Genomic DNA, 16,823 nt, shown 5'->3' with positions numbered 1-16,823 from the left:
AGGAGGAGAAAGTGAAGTCTGCAGATGCTGGAGATCAGAGCTGAAAATGTGTTGCTGGAAAATCTTTGTAGTTACCTTTACTCAATTATATTATTATTACATCAGATTCCAACTTCTCTCTCTTGAACTACAGGGCAGATTCTATCATATCACGGTCACTGCCCCATAGGGGTTCCATCATCTTCAACTCCCTGATCACTTCTGCCTCATTACAAATCTAATCCAGAAATGCTTGTTGCCTTGTGGGCTCTACCACAAGCTGCTCCAAGAAACCAATTCGTAGATATTCACAAATCCCTTGTCAAGACCCCTTACCAGCCTGATTTTCCAAGTCCACTTGCACATTGAAAGCCCCATGATTATTTTACTAGTGCCTTCTTTCATGCCTTTTCTAGCTCTATTTATTTTCTTCCCCACATCCTGACTACTGCTAGGAGGCCTGTACACAATTCCACCCCTTCTGATTCCATGTTACTTGTTGCTATCGATTTAATTTAGTTTCTTACTAGGGCGGCAACCAGGCTTCCTCTGCCCATCTGCTGGGCCTTGCAATAGGTTGCATATCCTTGGATATTTAGTTCCCAGTTCTTATCCCCTTGCAGCTGCCTCTGTGATACCCACATCATCATATTTCCCAATTTCAATCTGCAGTATCAGCTCATTTACTTTGTTCATAGAATGTGTACATTGAAGTACAACACCCTTGGTCCGTTGTTGACTACCCCTTCTTCTCATGGTTGTCCCCTTATCTGCTGTGCCTGAAGTTAGATCCCTTACCCTTTCCATACCAGATGCTATTACTTGTTCTGGAAAACTTTAATAATCTCTGCTGAGCCCTCCGCCCCTTTAAACTGTTATCATAATATGCCAGGACTCTGGGCCCAGTATGATTCAGGTGCAGCCCATCCTATCGGAACAGATGCCTCCTTCCCCAGTACTGGTGTCAATGTCGCATGAATTTGAACCCATTTTTCCCATACCAATCTCTGCGCCATGCATGTACTTCTTCAATCTTGTTCACCCTGTGCCAATTTGTCTGTGATTCAAGCAGAAGTCAGGTGGCTATTAGCTTTTTGGCTATGCTTTCAAATTTAGCCCCGATGTGCTCATACTCTCTCAGCCGAACCTCTTTCCATCTATATTGTTGGTACCTATGAGGGCCATGACAACTGAATCTTTCCCCTCCCTATCCAACAGGACTCTTGATCCTGGTCAGTGTCGTTTCCCCTGACTAAACCATCCCAATTACAAATATATTTCTCTTTTCTCCGCATGTCTGAATAGCTCCCTGTAACACAGTTCCACAGTCTGTTTGCTGGTCCTCCCATCAGGCCTTTATCCACACACAGAGCAAGAATCTCAAACCTGTTAGACAAACTCAAGGGCTAAGGCTCTTTCAGCACTACTTCTTGAAACCCCCTACCTTCCATGCTCATGGTCACACTCTTCAATCCCTGACCACTTGAGCGAATTCAAGTTAGTTAATCTAAGTGGGGTGCTTGCCTCCTGAAACACAGCGTCCATGTAAATCTCTCCATACCTAATTTGTTGCAATGTTTGAAACTTAGACTCATCAACTCTGAGGCAGAGTTCCTCCAGCAACTAACACTTGCTACAGATGTGGTCACCATGAACCACAATGGAGGTCTACCAGCTCCCACATCATTTATGTACAATACATTGCCTGGCTCTGTAGCTCTATTTTATTTACTTTGTTCAGAATTCGACTTTTGAAAAATGTCCCACAGGCCTTTAAGTTTGTAACTTGTAAATATTTTTCCTATTTACCTTCGATAGGAAAGTAACCCGTAAAAGATAGCCAAATCAGTAGCTATGAGCTTTGATATCTCACTTTTGTGTTGGGCCCTAATTCTGGGCTTCAAATTTATCTGTTTAAAAAGGCCTTACAACTATGAGCTACAAAACAAGCAAAACAGACCTATGGAACAGACTCTGCACGGAGTTCCCATGCTGTCTCTAAATTCCCTGAACTATACACTCACTCAGGCTGCGTATCACATTGGATATGATCTCTTTATCCTGACCATGCACTTTCAACAGGCCCTCCTTGAAATAGAGTTAAGATGACCCACAGGAGTTAAACTCAAGAAAGATTTACCAGTTCTATTCCCACAGTGCCTCCAAATTCCCTGAACTACACACTCACTAGGGCTGCATCGCTGGATATGATCTCTCATTCCATGCCAAGCTTCCCGATCCAAACTGTAATCATTGCAATTTTAAATCAATATGTTCCTAATTTCTCTCTTTCCAGAGAGATATGATTGGACTTGAACCAAGTTGATTGTTTCCGAGGTAGGGACACTATCACTGTGCTACAATGGCCCAAAAGCTCTGGTTAGGCCCCATTTGGAGTACTGTGTCCAGTTTTGGTCCCCACACCTCAGGAAGGACATACTGGCACTGGAACGTGTCCAGCGGAGATTCACACGGATGATCCCTGGAATGGTTGGTCTAACATATGAGGAACAGCTGAGGATCCTGGGATTGTATTCATTGGAGTTTAGAAGATTAAGGGGAGACTTAATAGAGATGTACAAGATAATACATGGCTTGGAAAGGTTGGACGCTAGGAAATTGTTTCCGTTAGGTGAGGAGACTAGGACCCGTGGACTCAGCCTTAAAATTAGAGGGGGTCAGTTCAGAACAGAAATGTGGAGACATTTCTTCAGCCAAAGAGTGGTGGGCCTGAGGAATTCATTGCCGCAGAGTGCAGTGGAGGCCGGGACGCTAGGTGTCTTCAAGGCAGAGATTGATAGATTCTTGTTGTCTCGAGGAATTAAGGGCTACAGGGAGAATGCGGGTAAGTGGAGTTGAAATGCCCATCAGCCATGATTGAATGGCGGAGTGGACTCGTTGGACCGAATGGCCTTACTTTCATTCCTATATGTCTTATGGTCTAAAACATATTGCCAGAAACACATAGTTCCAATGAAAATACCAAGAATTAAAGCTTTGATTGCAAAACAATAGCATTGGCTGGGATGGTGGATTGAACCGACAACCTTGGTGTTATTGGAACCTCGCTCTAACTAACTGAGCTAACTGCCCACCAACTTGCATTTTAAAATATTTTTGCACCAGTGGAGCAGGTGGAAATTGAACCCGGGACCCCTAGCTCAGCGGAACGGATCATACCACCGTGCCGCCACAACTCTGAATCCAAGCCTTTCATATATTTGCAACTCAACTTATTCAGAGTTGTCTTACACACCTCTGGAGCAGGTGGGACGTGAACCTATGTCTCCTGGCTCAGAGCTAGGGACATTACTATTGTACCAGCCTATAAAATGATGTCTTTCTTAAATCAGATTACTAGAAAGAAAAAAAAACAGTATTGTCACTGAGTAATACTATACGAATGTTCAAAGCCGACAACTAAAAACTGCATCTCAATTCATGCATTCTGGTACATCAGAAACAGAAAAAGTGTAACTCACCATATTGGACACTCCAAATTCTTCAGCATTAACGAGAGAACCTCGTGCACGTGCTCAATCTCTGACTTACACAAAGACATTTCTGTACAACTTTGGTTGGATGACCTCTGCAAATAAATTTGCAATTGTTAGAGAATCATTTGATTTTTATCTTACTCTCCAGTTCAATCTGATGCAGTGGCATAGTGCTGATGTCACTGCATAGGTAATCTAAAGACCCAGGACAAAGCTCTGCAGACATTGTGACATCAGCTGTAATTTGAATTAAATTATCAAAGAAAATCAATCTGGAATTCAAAACTTCTCACTAATAATGACCAAGAACCAATACCAATCCTTTTTTTTAAAACTCACCTGATTCACAAATACACTTTGTGGGGAAGAAAACTGGCTATCCAAATTAGGATTGGTTCCTACTTTGACTCCAAAACTGCAGCAATGTGGTTGAAACGGTCAAGTACGGTTCAAGAGCAATTAGGGATGGGCAACAAGTGCTGGTTTTGACAGCAATATTCCCTGAAACGATTTTTTTTACTCCGAGGTCTGTTTGGCAGCAGCTTCTAGAAGCAGGCACGCACCAACACTCAGATTGACATTCACATAGTTTGCCAGCAGCTACAGACTCGCCAAACTTAGAGGGACAATTTGTCAATAATGTTTCCATCCCATGGAAGAATGCTGATAGAGGTTCATAATATAATTAGTTCTGTTTCAGAGCTTGAATTCTGAAGCAAAGGAACGATGTATTGCTTTAAGTTATTTAAAAAATTGGAAATGGGTATTGCTGGCTACTTCAGTATTTATTATCCATTCCTAGTTGCCATTGGTGGCAGTGAGCTGCTTTCTCAAATTGTTGCAGTCCACTTCAGGAACTGTAATACATTTCGAAGTCAAGATGGTCAGTGGCTCAGAAGAAATGTTGAAACTGGTGGTGTTTCCAAGTATCCATTGCTCTTCTCCTTCCAGATGGTCACTGCCAGGAATTTGGAAGATGCTGTCTGACGAGCCTTGGTGAATTTCTACAGTGCATCTTGTGGATGCTGTACACTACTACTACTAAGCATCAGACAGAGGGAGCGAACATTTATGGATGTGATGCCAATCAAGGGGGATGCTTTGACCTGTATGGTGTCAAGCTTCAAGTGTTGCTAAAGCTGCACTCATCAAGGCAAGTGGGAAGCATTTCATTACGGTCTGACATGTATCTTGTAGACAGTGCACAAGCTTTGAGTTGTCAGGGCAGGAGTTACTTTGCGTATGTTAAGGAGGGGAGGACATGGCTTTTAGTTTCATTCAGGATTTGTTCTGAAAGTGACACTGGAATGACTCAAGATTAGTTTTAATTACGTGCATTTCAATGAGGTATTTAAAATTAGAGTTGAATAATTCAGTGCGTTCTAAACAGAGGAGAAAAACTGCCATTGCCAGCTACAATAATCTAGTAACAAAAACCGAGTGATTCAGAAGGCAGACTCTGGAAAGAAACACCATCTGGATTACCATGACAAATGGGAGAGAAGTTTTGTAGAAATGCCTTGCAGATGATAATCGTATCAATGGACTTGATGATGCAAACTGTTTGGTCAGATAAAATGGTGACCAAGTTGATAGATGAAGGAAGGGCTGTAGATGTCATATACATGGTCTTTTGTAAGGTGTTTTGTAAGGTTCCCCATGGTAAACTAATGGAGAAAGTGAAGTCACATGGTGTGCAGGGTGTTCTAGCTAGGTGGATAATGAACTGGTTGAGCAACAGGAGACAGAAAGTAGTGGTTGAAGGGAGTTTGTCAAAATAGAGAAAGGTGACCAATGGTGTTCCACAGAGATCAGGGCTGGAGCTGCTGTTGTTTGTGATATAGATAAATGATCTGGAAGAGGGCACTGTTGGTATGATCAGCAAGTTTGCAGATGACACGAGGGTTGGAGGAGTAGCAGAAAGCATAGGGGACTGTCAAAGAATACTGGAGAATAGAGATAGACTGGAGAGTTGGGCGGAGAAGTGACAGATGGAGTTCAATCCAGGCAAATGTGAAGTGATGCATTTTGGGAAGTCTAATTCTAATTCAGGAAATGGAAAAGTTGATGAGCAGAGAGATCTGGGAGTTCAGGTCCATTGTACCCAGAAGGTTGCTGCACAGGTGGATAGAGTGGTCAAGAAGGCATATAGTATGATTGCCTTCATCAGATGAAGTGTTGAGTATAAGAGCTGGCAGGTCATGTTAAAATTGTACAAGACATTGGTTCAGCCGCATTTAGAATACAGTGTACAGTTCTGGTCATCACATTACCAAAAGGATGTGGATGCTTTGGAGAGGGGGCAGAGAAGATTTACGAGGATGTTGCCTTGTGTGGAAGGTGTTAGCTATGAAGAGATGTTGAGTAGGTTAGGATTGTTTTCATTAGAAAACAGGAGATTGACGGGGGGGGGGGGGGGGGGGGACCTGATTGAGGTCTATAAAATCATGAAGGGTATGATCAGAGTAGATAGAGATAAGCTTTTTCCCAGGGTGAAGGAAAAAAAACAAGAGGTCACGCTTTCAAGGTGAGTGGTGAAAAGTTTAAGGGAGATACACGCGGCAAGTACTTTATACACCGGGTGGTAGGTGCCTGGAACGCCTTGCCAGCAGAGATGGTAGAGGCAGGCATGGTGGATTCATTTAAGATGCGTCTGGACAGAGTCATGAGTAGGTGGGGAGCAGGGGGATACAGAAGGTTAGGAATTGGGTGACAGGTTTAAACAGTGGATTTGGATCGGCTCAGGCTGGGAGGGCCGAAAGGCCTGTTCCTGGGCTGTAAATTTTCTTTTGTTCTTTGTTCTAAAATCTACACTACGAGAACAAAAAAAAAACCCAGCACATTGTTGAACTGTCCATTTTCCACTACCACTTTCATGCAAGGAATGCTTCAGGTTATATAAGAGGGTATTTTTCTTCCATCTAATACTCAGTGAAAATGATCAAGTTAAGTGGTGTAACTTGTACTTGCACAGATTGAATCAAATTCAATTAATAATAAAGGTTCAAATGTGTTCTGTTAATAATTTCTTCTTTTGGAGGAAATGCGAATTTTTGGGTTATAGCTTCCCCTGTGAAATCCTGATAATGTAAACAACCAGATCCAAGAAAAGCAAACTGGCCATATTATTTTCAATGACAAAAGTCAAAGTTTCAAGCTATCTAACTATCACTCATACAGATTGGGCACATCATATTAAGGAACTTGAAATTCTGGAAGCTATCAACTTTTATCTAATAAAACATACTGATGACAGCATAACTGCAGATGTGTGGCAACTTAAATTGTTATCATACAGCCAAATGCACTGGTCTCACACCCTCCCTAACATCCAGTTGACCACCATAATTTTCCTTTCACCCATTCCCATTCCCATTCTAGAGATAACAGTCTAGTGGTATTATGGACTGTTAATCCAGAGACCCAGGTTCCACTCCTGCCACAGCAGATGGTTTTTAAAGAAACCTGGAATTAAGTGTGTATTGCTTAAAAAAAAACCCCTCTAGTTCACTAATGTTCTTCACTAAGGGAAACGGTCATCCTTACCTGGTCTGGCCTACATGTGATTCCAAACCCACAGCAATATGGTTGACTCTTAACAATGCTCTGGCAATTAGGAATGGGCAATAAATGCTGGCGTAGCTAGCGACACCCTCATCCTGTGAATGAATAAAAAAAATTCTAGAGAGATAATGCTGTTTCTATCTACATATCGATTCCATGACAAAAGGTGTATGGGATTAAGTTGCATAGCAGAATTTCTTCCATCTTTTAAACACAATTTATTTTCTTTATCTGCATGTATATTGCTGGCACAAAGACACAGAAAATTCCACTGCAATAAGCTGCAGTCTTCCAAACAAACACTGCATTGAGCAAATAAATGATCTAACTAGATCACACAAAGCCTTGTTCATCTGATATTTATATCTTATCTTTCTACTTCAAGTATGCTTATCTTAGAAATCCTACAGCCTTTACATTGATGTGAGGCTTTCACATCAGATTTCTGTCTCTCACTGTACCCCAGTTTTTCACATTTGTGTGGCTCTTATTGTTTGTCTCAATATCCAGAGATGTGCACACCAAGGTTAAGACAGACAATTCCAGAATTTTATAATCAGAGTGGTGAAACTGAGGCTGAAAGTCAGGTGAGTGGGAGAAGGACAACATGGCAGTGCTGGAGAAACAGATTTGCGTTTTCAGGTTGGTTTGAGATGAGAGGAATGAGCCTTTGAAGTTTTGACGTTGAGATGGATAGCCATTATTATCTTATGAACTATCAGATGGCACATGCTGGATGTGCATTACAAAGTTTTACATTAGTTAAACTGGCTGGAAGATAGGAGGTGTGGTCAGAAGAACATCAGAATAGGTGACCATGGAATCAGCAAAAGCACAGGTGGAGAGTTTAGAAGCAGATGGGCGAAGTGGGAGATGTCATGCAGGTGGACAATGCTGGAAGCTTGAAAGTACAGCAAGATTATCAAAAAGAGGGCTTGAAATTAGACATCAAGATGAGAACGTGTATGGGCATAAGCAAGTAGGGAAAGAGCTTTATACGAGTTTTGTGAAACAAGAGGTTCAGCTGAGCATGACTGAGATCAGATAAGAACTTGCAGTTAACAATGGGGTGCTCGAGGCAAGGGTAATGAGGTTAACAAGGTGGAAAAGCATTCACTACGTAGAGCCATTTAATATTGGAAGCATTCAGTATTAAGGTCAGTTTAACAAGGTGAGAAGTATTCATTATTTGAGGCCAGTTATTCATTGTGTAACATCAGATGGCTTAATCTTTACTATTGCCACTTACTGATTGTAACGACTACCCAATCAATATGTATGTTGCTTTATCTGGATGCTCCTCCCTGTTGACTAGATAATTCATTAAGAAACTGCCATTCCAGAGAAGACAGTGAACTCATGTCCCTGTGCACATGGGTGTTCATTCTCTCCCCCTCCAGGGCCCAGAATAAAGATGAGGGAGGTAAAACTACACTGTCTCTGAGCGTTTTGCTTTGACTAAGGTGGGGGTGGATGGGGAACCTAAACATTGGATCCTGCTGACTGCACCAAATGATCGGTGTCAGCAGGCACCTGGTACATCAGTGTCTTGAGGCAGATGGGCCCACAAGCTAAGATTTTAAACCTTGGTCCCCATCAATATTCCTGTGTCCCCAAAACGGTTCCTTAGTTGAATCATGCTGTATTCTACGGATTCCTTGAACGGCAATTAGATTAGATTAGATTACTTACAGTGTGGAAACAGGCCCTTCGGCCCAACAAGTCCACACCGACCCGCCGAAGCGCAACCCACCCATACCCCTACATATACCCCTTACCTAACACTACAAGCAATTTAGCATGGCCAATTCACCTGACCCGCACATCTGTGACTGTGGGAGGAAACCGGAGCACCCGGAGGAAACCCACACAGACACGGGGAGAACGTGCAAACTCCACACAGTCAGTCAGTCACCTGAGGCGGGAATTGAACCCAGGTCCCTGGCGCTGTGAGGCAGCAGTGCTAACCACTGTGCCACCGTGCCGCCCTTAGTTCAGTTGAGAGACAGTTTCATTGGCCCCCTTCATATTGCAAATTCAAAGAAAGGTGGTCTCTACTAAAGTTGCCACTGTAATTCTTTTATTTGGGAAGTTTCATTTGGAGAACATATTAAAATATATTCTGCATGTTTCCCTCTGAATATCGGAGTTTAAATCTGAACTGAAATGACCTATTCAATTGCTAAAGCATAGGAAACATTGTTGTTGTCTTGCTGTTCCAGATTTTTGAAATATTTTTCCTGACAGCTTTCACATTAGCCAAGTCTCAATTTGTCGAAGGAAAATAAATTTTGAATAACCTGAATAAGGTATACCCGAGGGTTTGATTTTAGGACCACTGATTGTTGTTTATAACTGACTGAATTGTTTAGGCAGTACAATTTAGAAGTTTATAGATTGTATAAAACTTAATAATGTCATAAAGATTGAACAGAGTAACAGACTTCAAGACAACTGAGAAAGTTGAAATAGGCAGACGATATATTGCAGTTAAACGTGTGACTGTCTTCATACTGATAACCACCTTGGCAAGGAAGAAATGAGATAGGAAATGCAAAGATGCTTTCAGCAGCGAACATTGTCTCTAGAGTTTCTCGATTCACAGGTAAAGCACACCTTTGGACCACTGCCCACCCCTCCACAAACCTGATCTAATGGATTCAATCAGCTCCCCAGTCATTAGCATGACAAGTGAAGAAGCTAACAACAGTAAAGTGGAGGGATATGAAGGTTCATTGATTAAGCTAACATCACAAAAGCCAGTTGGCTTTGTTACATTTAACAGCAGAGCGGAACAGAAGCAGCAAACAATGCTGTGTTCACCTAGCCTGCAGCTGCAGCACACTCAGATGTGCGGGTATCCTCTATCTGAAGCACCTCCAGAAGGATGGAGGTCTCGTTAGCTTTGTTAAATATTTAACTGCCCTGATCCAAGGAACCAGATTTCTCCGTGGAGTGCTGTGCAAGGACAGACTGAATTTTGTTTTTAGGTTGGACTTGACTGAAGGAGATTTTGGAGAACTGACTTGTTTCCACTCGACTTGGAGGGGATGGAGTGGTCACTAAGGACTGTGCATTTAGCAACTTCAGTGGTGAATTTTTTCCCACATGGAAGGATTCTACAAATTCTATTGACTGTAACAGACTTGTAATTTGTTGTTATAATCATTGTATGCTGTGTGTCAATGACTTGCTTGGATGCTGGCTGTCAGAGTCTTATGAAAGCTGGTAATGCCATTGATTATCATGAAATGATAATGAGATGTGCATGGGTATAAGCAGCTAGGGAGAGTTAAATTCTGAGTTTTGTGAAACAATAGGTTCAGCTGACAATGACTCAGAAAAGAACTTGCAGTTACCAATGGAGTGCTGGAGGCAAGGTAATGGGTTAACAGGGTGGAAATGTAGAGTTATTTAACAATATTGGAAGCATTCAGTATGTAAGCGAGTTTTGAGAAGATTTGTGGCTCAGGTTAAGGTTTTGGATGTAGGTTTGCTCACTGAGTTGGAAAGTTCATTTCCAGACATTTTGTTCCCCTACTAGTTCTCCCCGTGTCTGCGTGGGTTTCCTCCGGGTGCTCCGGTTTCCTCCCACAGTCCAAAGATGTGCGGGTCAGATGAATTGGCCAAGCTAAAATTGCCCGTAGTGTTAGGTAAGGGGTATGGGTGGGTTGCGCTTCGGCGGGTCGGTGTGGACTTGTTGGGCCGAAGGGCCTGTTTCCACACTGTAAGTCTAATCTAATCTAATCTAGGTAATGTCTTCAGTGTGTCTCAGGCGAAGCAATGCTGAAAATTCCTGCTTTCTATTTATACATTTGGGTTTCTTTGGGTTGGTGATGTCATTTCCTGTGGTCATGTCAGTTCCCAAAATTCAGTATGCAAGGTCAGTTTAACAATGTGAAACGTATTCATTATGTGAAGCCAGTTATTCATTGTGTAACAGCAGATGTCTTAATCTTTACTATTGACACTTGCCGATCGCAATGGTTACCCAATCAATATACGTTGCCTTATCTGGATGCTCCTCCCTGTAAAATGACAAGAGAATGCTATTCCAGAGAAGACCGTGAACTCATGTCCCTGAGCACATGGGCGATTGTTCTCTCTCCCTCCAGGGCCTGGAAAAAAGATGGATGAGGTAAAACTACACTGTCACAGAGTGCTTTGCTTTGACTGAGGCAGGGCATGGACAGATGGGACGACACAGAATTAAAAGTGGAGGCAGTTTCAGAAGAGGATTTCACTGGTTGTTTGTGAAGTATGCAACTTGCTTTTGTGCGACCTATGAGCCTTTGCTGATCTCATAGGGATGATTGATGCAGACCCTGATTCTCAGCTGTGACCTGCTCTGTGTGCACACACGTGAGTCACTGCATGCAGCAGAGCCTCATCTCCAATCAGGTCTGGCATCCCAGCCAAATTTTTCATCTGGTCACATGGTCAGTGTACAACAGCCACCCCACATTAAGAGAATTCAAACATCTTCCATTCATCAAAATGGAGTTCTGGGGCCTAGAACATCAGAACAATCTATCATGGCCAGTAGTAACAGATCTAAATGTCATATCGTTGTCATAGCCCAGAAGCTCTGGTGTTTTGACATTTGCTGGCAGGATGTGATCAGTTTAAATAAAGACGAGATGGTAAACGCACCTTCTGAAAGGCTACATCTGATATTTCCCCAATCAAACAAAAAGAGAAAAACCAAACAAACACAGACATTCTAAACTAAATGCTTAATACACAAGACTGTTTACTTTACTCATTAGCAACAAACCTCTCAGTGATAAACTCCTATTAAACTGCAAGAACTCTTTCATAGCTAAAGAAACACCTTAAAATTCATCACTAAACTTCTTCAGAGACCAAAACTCCTTGTGCCATTGGTTTAAATTCAAACTGACGTAAGAGATACTGAAATAAAGAAATTACACAGGTAACATTACCACACACAAACCTCTTCAACAGATGGTGATTGGTAAGGAAGGCAATCATTAATGGAGTTGTCCTCCTGGGGAAATTGCCCAGAACACACCATGGTTATAATGAGAATTTCTTTTGTCAAAAAGACAAATTCAAGACCTCATGGCAGCATCCTTGTTTGAGACACAAAGTTGAGCAAATGCCATTGTTCTCATGATGGATCTCAAGAGGTACATGTTATCCATAGCATGCCAGGGTCTGCGACTGCTGGACCGATCATTTGCTAATACAGTTTGGTATTGCCTTCTGTCTCACCCAAAAATAATTGTTGCTGCAGGAAATTCAGTTAGTACCTCATAGCCAACCTGATTACACGCAATGAACAGGAACCACAAAATGCACATAGTTCTTTGTCTGCCCTTAAATCCATCTTAAACAACTCGTGAAGAGCCTCTAGTTTTCTCTACCACAATATATCAAAACCAGTTTGATGAGAAAGTCAAATCCAGGGAGGCGTTCTTGAACTTGAAGCATCTCCAAAAACCTGAAGGAAAGAAAGTAGGGAGGTACAAATAGAGTTGTGGAGACGTACAGCATGGAAAGATGCTTCAGTCCAACTTGCCTACGCTAACCAAATATCCTCAATTAATCTTGTCACTTTTAACAGCATTTGGCCCATGCCCCTCTAAATCCTTCCTATTCCTATATGCATTCAGATGCATTTAAAATGATATAATTGTACCAGCCTCCACCACCTCTCCCAGCAGTTCATTCCAGACCGGCATCATGCCGTGTGAAAAATCTTTCCTTCTCACCTTAAATCTATGCCTCCTCATTTTTCCCCTACCCTAGGGAAAAGTCCTTGACTATTCAATCTATCCATGTCCATTATTTTATGATGCAGGAAATCCAGTAACTTGCTAGAAACTGTGACATGCATGAACTATTTAGCACAGCCACGACCATTTATGACCCAAGCACCTACACTGAAACTAAGAACAGTTATGCTCATTGGAATAAGCACATTATGAAATACCACTACCTGCAAGTGCCCATCACACACCATCCTGACTTGTGATTCCTTCACCATTACTGTGAAAATCGTAGAACTCCCTTCCTGATAGAACTGTGGGTGCTTATTTTTCTCCTTCCCAGCTCATTGCCAGCTGAACAGTCATCCTGAGTATCTTTGTTTTGCCTGTGACATCTTGCCATTGATGTCGTTTCTCTAGGGTAAGGCAAGAAGATGGATCTACTTCAGTCTGAATGGGAATGAAATCTGAATGATTATTATTACTTGAGTTTATTTTAAAAAGTTTGTTACATTATTGCAGCTTGTGATATGAACAAAAAGTTCACTGACCTGAAATTTTAATGGTTTCTCCCTTTTCAAACACTGTCTGACCTGCTAATGTGAGATTTCCAACATCCACAATATTTGTGTTTTGCTCTTATTTCCACAGATTTGCAATCAGATTCATACACCTCACATCATATTTCTCGATTTTCTCAGTCCTGTGGCAAAATCAATGACAGACATTTAAGTTTGTGTTAATCCATTGTGCAAACTGTACATAATTTAAGCATATCTTTGACTAAAGGTTGAAGGGGGTTTCTGGAGTCTGTTCTGGAGAACACTGCAGCCTTCTCTAGGATAGCACCCATGGCTATACAACTTCTTCATTTCACTTGCTTGGACTTGAAAACCAGGAAGAAGAACCAGAATCATTCTCACTGTCTTCTGCCCATCACAATTAACAATTAACAGTAACAAACGACACAGATTCAGTTGCTAAACTATCGTTACTTTTGTTTCGAATCAGCAGCTGATATTTCAATCCCAACCACAAAAAACAGCAGCCCAAATAGTTAAGGCTGACATCCCAACGTCACGCTGTCAGAAGTCTCACTCCTCAAGTCAGATCCAAAAGCTATTAAAGACTACTCCAAAGCAAAACAAGGAAATTATTCCAACTACCGTACTCAATTAATATCACAACAGATTTTTTAAAAAGATGATCAGGTAATTATTTAATGTTGGGAGCTTGCTGAACTGAAATGCTCCTGTATTTCCTGCATTATAACTGTAATTATATTGCAAAGCGAGCACTCTGTGGGTTCTAAACGTTTCGGGAGGAACAGCAGTAGTGAAAGGCGCTATAGAAATGCAACTCGCGTTGTTTTTCGAACACTCCCCCTCCCTTCAATCCTCACACAGAACACAATACCCTCCTGGGGCCCGCTCCTGGAAATGCGGCAAATCGCACATCTCATAATCAGAAAAACATAAAATACCAGGCGTAATGAGAAGTTGGAGCGGAGTAAAGGGACGGTGTTAGGTCGTACCCTCAGCAGAGAAGCACCGCCATATTTTGGGTTTCCCGCGCTAACCCTCACGTCACACGACACAACGCGATGACGTCGCGCGCATGAACGTGCCGTTTGTGGCAAAAAAATGACGCAAGGCAACTCGTCAAACGCGATGGCATCTGCCAAATTGTTTGTTTTTAAACGATTCGACGTCTGACGGTCCAACATCCGACGCTTTATCCGGGTTTCTGATTGACTTTGACGATTGCAATGCAATCTCTACCTTATTGCGTTAGGCCTGACGTCACGTCCTGCCAGGTGACTGGATCGTGGCCAATGGGTGACCGTGTTTACTCTTGGCCGCGGTGAATGCTGGGTAACGTCGGGGCTCTGATGTAAACAGAAGCCGCTGGTGTCGAGGGGGGTGAGAGCGATCACCATCACTGTCACCACCACGACTATAACTATTACTGTTATTAGGTTGCTGCCAGCTTCTCAACCACCGGGGAGATATGGGGGAGCAAATCAAACTCAACGTGACCTTTGGCGGCGACACACAAACTTTCCTGGTGTGTGACTCTCAGAAGACGACGTGGGCGGATCTGGAAGCTATGGTTAGTGCTGAGTAGGGAAGGGGGCGAACCCCGCCCCGTAATAACTCTGCACTCCTCCCCGTATCAACGCTTCTTCACTCCCCCCATCAACTCTTCAAACCTCCCCCATCAATCCTTCACCCCTCCCCCAATAATTCTTCACTCCCCCCATCAACTCTTCAAACCTCCCTCATCAATCCTTCACCCCTCCCCCATCAATCCTTCACCCCTCCCCCATCAATCCTTCACCCCTCCCCCAATAATTCTTCACTCCCCCATCAACTCTTCAAACCTCCCTCATCAATCCTTCACCCCTCCCCCATCAATCCTTCACCCCTCCCCCAATAATTCTTCACTCCCCCCATCAACTCTTCAAACCTCCCTCATCAATCCTTCACCCCTCCCCCATCAATCCTTCACCCCTCCCCCAATAATTCTTCACTCCCCCATCAACTCTTCAAACCTCCCCCATCAATCCTTCACCCCTCCCCCAACAATTCTTCACCCCTCCCCCAACGATTCTTCACCTCTCTCCCCCGTCAACTCTTCACCTCTCTCCCTGCAGCAGCTCTTCACCCCTCCCCATCAATTCTTCATCTCTCCCCATATTAACTCTTCATCTCTCCCCATCAGCTCTTCACCCCTCCCCACCCTCCATCAACTCTTCACACCGCTTGCCATCCCACACCCCAAAATCAACTTCTCTCTTCCCATCCTACATCTATGCCCACCCCAGCCCTGCACTTCTACACCACTCCCAAGCCCTGCATGTGGTCTCACTTCCCCCTCAGACTTTGAATCACACTTCCCAATCCTCATTCCCATTTTCAGACCCTGCATTTGCCCTCCCTACAATCCTGAATTTACCACCTTGCAGATACCGTGGTTACTCTGCACTCCCCCATGTTGCCTATCTGTCACACCCTGTGTTTAATCCCTTCACTCCCGAATCCCATTTGGACTGCTCGCCAACTGGGGCAAGAATATGTACCCCAAATTTTCCCATCTCTCAACAATAAGGACAAGGTGCAGTTTTATCACACTCATAATCCTGTTTGTTTGTGATATAGCTGTTTCTGTGTTGGTATTCAAGCTATTGTTATTCTATAGCATTTCCCAAACATTCTCAAATATTGCCCTTCTGTGATACTTCATACAAGTTTGAGTGAATTTTGATTCTCAGTAGTTTTTTGTAATATACTTTCAACATCAGATTTGAACTATGTTTTGTTTCTCTGACCAAATCTGGCTCTCTCTGGTCTGTGTCAGACGTGGGATGATGTGCTCAATTTATAACGTTGCATCACATATTGGTTAAAATGTTCAGTAATGACTCCTTGCATTCGTGATTCTGCTCTTTCATCGAGGTTTCCTGGTTAAAATAAACAGTTTGGTTATATGTGGTTTTGCTAGTACATTGGTTACAAATATAAATATTTACTTTGTAGAATGTTGCTGCCACCTTTGTTGTTTACTTGGGTTTATGTGAACATCAACTCTGTTTAGCTTTTTCCATGAGACAAATCATGATATGACATTATTACCGATCTCAGTGGGAACCATTTCAGATCCTGAATTTATTTATAATGTGATGCGCCCTGACTCATGATATTTACTTCAGTATGCGCTGATCATGTTTTTGCTGGTTAGCAAACATGCAGTTTTTTTAAGGTAGTAGTGTTAAATCTAATTGAAATTGATCAGGATATCAGATCATGCTTGCAGTTTTAAAAGATTCTGACTTGCAGATTTAGGCTGAAACTGTTTGACTAAGTCACTCAGCATACGATGGTGTCCCAAATTCCTTGACAATGTACTTTTGCTATCATAACTTGCAGTGGTAATGGATTCTAACTTTTTCTACAAGGCTGTCTTGTTAATCTTTTATATGTAAGCATTCACTCAATGATCCAGTTGACTTGCACTTGTACTTTAGAAAGCGATTCATTCCAAATTA

The 16,823-nt window shown here is 42.5% G+C and overlaps 2 protein-coding genes across 8 annotated transcripts in view; one reads left to right on the top strand and one right to left on the bottom strand.

Moving 5' to 3' along the window:
- The window catches only part of LOC132830933 (breast cancer type 1 susceptibility protein homolog), an 87,540-nt gene extending 73,138 nt beyond the window's left edge, over positions 1 to 14,402 (bottom strand). The window contains exons 1-4 of one of the 4 annotated variants that reach the window (XM_060848891.1): positions 14,259 to 14,402; positions 13,327 to 13,478; positions 7,023 to 7,135; positions 3,462 to 3,568 (exon numbers count right to left, since the gene is read on the bottom strand). In XM_060848891.1, coding sequence (XP_060704874.1) covers positions 3,462 to 3,541 — 80 coding nt within the window. In that variant the 5' untranslated portion in view covers positions 3,542 to 3,568; positions 7,023 to 7,135; positions 13,327 to 13,478; positions 14,259 to 14,402. The remainder of the gene's footprint in view (positions 1 to 3,461; positions 3,569 to 7,022; positions 7,136 to 13,326; positions 13,479 to 14,258) is intronic. The other 3 variants (XM_060848892.1, XM_060848894.1, XM_060848893.1) reach the window with 3 other exon arrangements.
- Positions 14,403 to 14,650: 248 nt separating this feature from the next.
- nbr1a (NBR1 autophagy cargo receptor a) overlaps positions 14,651 to 16,823 on the top strand; it is a 78,915-nt gene continuing 76,742 nt past the window's right edge. For all 4 annotated transcript variants that reach the window (XM_060848663.1, XM_060848665.1, XM_060848664.1 and 1 more), the window contains exon 1: positions 14,651 to 14,887. In XM_060848663.1, coding sequence (XP_060704646.1) covers positions 14,786 to 14,887 — 102 coding nt within the window. In that variant the 5' untranslated portion in view covers positions 14,651 to 14,785. The remainder of the gene's footprint in view (positions 14,888 to 16,823) is intronic.

The sequence above is a fragment of the Hemiscyllium ocellatum genome, chromosome 32 (genome assembly GCF_020745735.1).
Source record: "Hemiscyllium ocellatum isolate sHemOce1 chromosome 32, sHemOce1.pat.X.cur, whole genome shotgun sequence".
NCBI lineage: Eukaryota > Metazoa > Chordata > Chondrichthyes > Orectolobiformes > Hemiscylliidae > Hemiscyllium > Hemiscyllium ocellatum.
This window is presented reverse-complemented; position numbering and strand designations above follow the sequence as displayed.